At 31.8% G+C, this 4,490-nt stretch overlaps 1 protein-coding gene across 1 annotated transcript; it reads right to left on the bottom strand.

Annotated features, from left to right (window-relative positions):
* Nucleotides 1-2,511: 2,511 nt before the first annotated feature.
* Nucleotides 2,512-3,990, bottom strand: LOC111876101 (thioredoxin-like protein CITRX, chloroplastic). The gene is made up of 4 exons (XM_023872627.3): nt 3,635-3,990; nt 3,099-3,221; nt 2,837-2,917; nt 2,512-2,760 (listed from the first exon to the last, which is right to left on the bottom strand). The coding sequence occupies exons 1-4, from the start codon at nt 3,839-3,841 to the stop codon at nt 2,644-2,646; spliced, it is 528 nt and encodes a 175-aa protein (XP_023728395.1). The 5' UTR covers nt 3,842-3,990; the 3' UTR covers nt 2,512-2,643.
* Between the last annotated feature and the right edge of the window lie 500 nt (nt 3,991-4,490).

Below are 4,490 nucleotides of genomic sequence, written 5' to 3'. Positions count from 1 at the left end.
TTATATAAATCATTAGACAACATGACTTCCTTGTTTGTCTTCCCTAATGTTTTAAAAACCGGTTTGAACCGACTAGTCGAACCGGTTGGACCGGAAACTGGAGAATGGAGTGGTTCAACTAGCACCGATTTTATGTTTATTTCTGGAATAGAATGAACCTGTCGGTTTTATAAAAATTTGGTTGAACCGGTTAATTAAATAAACACACATGGAAATGAATCATTTTCATAACAAATTTTCGTTTTTTTCACATATGTTTAGATTTGTTTGAATAAAAACACATTGTAAGTGTTATCAAGTTTTTTATTGCGTTTGTATTCATCTAAAACTATATTTTGTTTATGTATTATACTTTATTTTATTTTTGATGTATGTGGATTGATGTAAAACTTACATTTTTGTGTTTTTAATGTATTTGGAATTATCTTGAACTTGTATTTATGTGTATTTTTAATGTTTAAAATTGTGGATGTCTATGTGTGTAGGAAAATAGAAAAAAAAATAAAAATAAAAATAAAAATAAAAATAAAAATAAATTGTAGAAATTGGTTGAACCGGGAACCGATCACCATACCGGTTCAACTAAAAATCCGGTTTTTAGCAATGTTTTAAAACCCGGGTCGACCCGGCCGGTTCAACCGGTTGGACCGTGACCCGGGATAGAAGGCGGGTCAATTGAAACCGGTTTTTTGTAAAAATGCGAACCGGATCGAACCGGCCGGGTTTCTCCTAAACCGCGGTTCAACCGCTTATGTTGAACCGGTTAAACCGGGTTGACCCGTTTCAATAGAGTTTGGATAGTTGGATACAAGTAACGAACGCCAAAACAACGAGCCGTTTGCAATTTCTTTAATGTTTTTCAATGTTTAAACTTTGTGGATATCAAATTATTAGTTTTATATGTTTATGCATTATGCATGAAAGTAAAAATATATAGAAATAGAGAAAGACCATAAACCGGGTTGACCCGGCGGTTCAACCAGTTGAACCGGTTGACCCGTGAACCGGTCATCACACCGGGTCAACTAAAAACCCGGGTTTTAAAACATTGGTTTTTAGAACATTGGTCTTCCCCCATTTTGAGTAAATTTAGTGTTTTGAACGATACTATGGAAGCTTCATTCATTTGTGGAACTTTTTGTAACTCGCATCCAAAAACGGTCATGTTTTTAGTCTTTTCATGTCTTTATATATTCTAAAATATTGGTCCATGATCGTACCAATACTAACACTTCTTCGGGTTCCCATCATTTGGCCGTTGCCTTCTCTTTTCTTTTACTTGGTGCTTAAGTGGGTTTGGTTTCTCAAACGAACTTTAGATCGGAATCAGAAATGGGTGTTTGAGTTTCTTGAACAAATTTTGGTTGGGACAAAAAAAATCTAACGGGTTAAACTCGGGATCGTTTTGTGGTTGTTTTGGTGTTTGCGATTGTGGTTGTGCGTATTGTTGTGGGAATTGTTGTTAGCATTGATGCAGATAATACGGTAGCATACCACCATAATGATAAATAGGGGCGAATAAATCGATTGATCATACAAATGTTTTGGGGTTGTGGCGTTTCTAATGGGTGTTTTTTAATTGTTTAGGTCGTTGGAATACCATTTTGAAAGTTTTGAAAAATAAAGAAGTTGAAAGATAGAAGATTTGGATGAATGTGTGGTAAATTAAGGGTTGTGAAGTTTTATTTGTAAGTAATAAAAAAAAAATTGAATTTAAAAGTTTTGATGGTTCAAAGGTTGGGAAGAGGAAAAATAGGAGAGTGTATGCAGCCAAAGGGTACCGTATGCGTCAAACATCATTGGAAACCACGGTATGGGGACGGTGTTCTAATTTTCCACCGTGATAGATGTGTTGTCTTCCCGCACCCACTCCCTTGGGTCTTATATATGGATAAAAAACTATTTTTTCATAAAATATTAATTTATTTTAGAAAGAAATACGAGTGGTAAACAATCGGAACTGTTTTCACAAAATATTATATGATATTTTGTTTTTTTTAATCTTATCTAATCCATTGTATTTATTTATCCATATATAAGATAAGGTTAAGCTTTTCTAATACAAGTGGGTATCGGCACACATTCTCAATTTTATCATTCGATGTACTTAAAAAAGGTCCAACTATCATTTTTCAAATACTCAAACCTCAAGCCTAGACTCGATTTGAACCGGATTGATTTTGGATTTTTTCCAAATTGGTTTCAGTTATTTTACAAGTTGATTCGTCTCAATTACACCCTACTGGAGCTTGTTAAACAATCTCTTTCAAAAAAAAAAAAAAAAAAAATGGAACCAACAAATCAATTTCAAAATTCAATAGAACTAATGTCATTTGTAAAAGTCAATACTATCTGTAATGGGGAAATAAATATAAAAAAATATATATCCTTGTGCCGGCTTTGGAACTTTCTAAGTTTCTAGTTTTTGAAAATGTCAATTTTTACCAGCTCCAACTCTTCCAACTTTACACTTTCTGCATTTGACATAAATTTAATTCACAAAATAGGGAATAAGACAAACTCATCCTTAACATTGCAACAACTTAAATAATCCCATAACTTAATCAAATCAAAACAACATAATAAGAACCTAAACCTACTAATCTATCTTTTTCAAATCATACAAAACTAAAATTTTATTTTTCACATATCTTTGTCGATAATATCCCGCATCATCTGAATTGGGATGACTCCTTCGGTTCTTATGGCATCTTTGGTTGGATCAGGACTTATAAAATACAATGTTGGTAGACCCCTCACCTATAACAACCATATTCACATTCCTTCTTTCACAAAATTATATGAAAAATAAAATTGATGGAATATGTGAAATTACCTGCATGTCCCTTGCAAATTCATACTCATCATCTGTGTCAACCTTCACGATCATGGCATTGCTTTCATACTCAACTGCAAGCTGTAAGATTGTTCTAAGAAAGTTATATCCAATAAAATTTAGACATGTTTGGAATAACTTAAGTAAGCAAATATGCAATAATTTCTGCATTCTGTGTTTGATCGTATATGATCTACACTACTTTCTAAAGTTGTAAAAAGAAAAAAGAAATAAATACTGTAAATGGAAATGAGAGGCATACCATTTCAAGCTCTTGAGCCATCAATATACAAGGGCCACACCATGTTGCATAGAAGTCTATTATCAATGGCACGTTTCTTTCTCCTCTTACTAAATCCTGAATCTCTTTAGCAGAAAACTTTTTCTGTAGTTTCGACAAAATATGCAACCAGATAAACCAATCAAATTTCATTCTATGTTCTCTATTTGCTCTACATTAAGGGCAGAAATTTGCAGAATACATATTTTCGACATTTCTAAACAAAGGTAAGACAATTGAAGTTGAAATTCAAATTGAAAAATGGAGTCAACTGTAAGAATTCTGCGGAAATTTGGTTAACTACGAGTAAAACATATGACATATGGTATAAATACAAAAACTGATGTGAATAATTGCTACAATATCCATATGAATTTTCAACTCAAAAGGGTATTTAGGATGGGGTTTCTGCAATTACAGATAAAACCCACAAACAATCAACAAAATTAAGCGAAAAGAACAAAACTAAGCCACGAGAGGAAGCAGATATTAAGTGGGGAGTAGAATAAAAAACATACAACAAGATAGTCTTCTCTGAGATATTTTCCTGAAGGTGGAGTAGGAAGCAATCTTCTTGACGGCGACTGAAGTGAAGATGCTAGGGATTGGGTAGTGGTGGAGAATATAGAAGCAAAATCTCTTGTTTTCAGGGGAGAAGAGCGTTGTACAGGTGAAAGAGGCTTTGACGGAGCATAGAACGAAAAGGGTGTGGCTGCGAGTAGCATTGTGGTCAATTACAATGGAGAGGAATGGATTTGCAGAAGGTTTCCCAATTTCTCAGTGATGAAGATTGAAGAGGGGGAAAGGTTTTGGAGAGGGTTTTGCAAAATATCTCGACAAAGGGATATAGAAAGTGGAAAGTTTGAACAAATTGAATGTCACATTATCTATTATCTATTTATCACTATACCAGTTAAATTTATTTATTACAACACAGCAATTTAAAATACATAAATAAATGAAAATCTTTTTGCTACTCATCATATTTTCATATATTTTGAGACATATAATTTTATGATTAATTCTTATAAATTAATTTTCACTTGTCATTTTGTGATAACTTTTTATTTTCTTAAATAACTATTTAATTTTTAAAATATAAAAAATAATTAATGTGTCATTAATTTGTTTTTTTATATTTTAAATTTTTAATGTGTTTCCTTTAATATATATAATTCAAAATTGACATATTTCTTTTAAAGTTTATTGTCATTTTAGGTAAAATGGTTTATATAGAAAAAATAACCAAACTTTTGCTACAAACTAAAAAAAACTTATTTGGTCAAAATATAATTATTTTTTTGTAGTTTGTTTTATTAGTATAAATTGAACTATTTATTTATTCATTATTTTGTTTGTATATATTTGGAAATT

This window comes from Lactuca sativa, chromosome 9, assembly GCF_002870075.4.
Source record: "Lactuca sativa cultivar Salinas chromosome 9, Lsat_Salinas_v11, whole genome shotgun sequence".
NCBI classification, from domain to species: domain Eukaryota; kingdom Viridiplantae; phylum Streptophyta; class Magnoliopsida; order Asterales; family Asteraceae; genus Lactuca; species Lactuca sativa.
This window is presented reverse-complemented; position numbering and strand designations above follow the sequence as displayed.

Bases quoted from the DNA above. Each gene is read 5' to 3' on its own strand.
- LOC111876101 (XM_023872627.3), bottom strand. From the start codon at position 3,841: ATGCTACTCGCAGCCACACCCTTTTCGTTCTATGCTCCGTCAAAGCCT. The intron at 2,918-3,098 runs GTATGCCTCTCA...ACAATCTTACAG, and splicing joins TGGCTCAAGAGCTTGAAATG to CTTGCAGTTGAGTATGAAAG. The intron at 2,761-2,836 runs GTAATTTCACAT...TGGTTGTTATAG, and splicing joins AATTTGCAAGGGACATGCAG to GTGAGGGGTCTACCAACATT.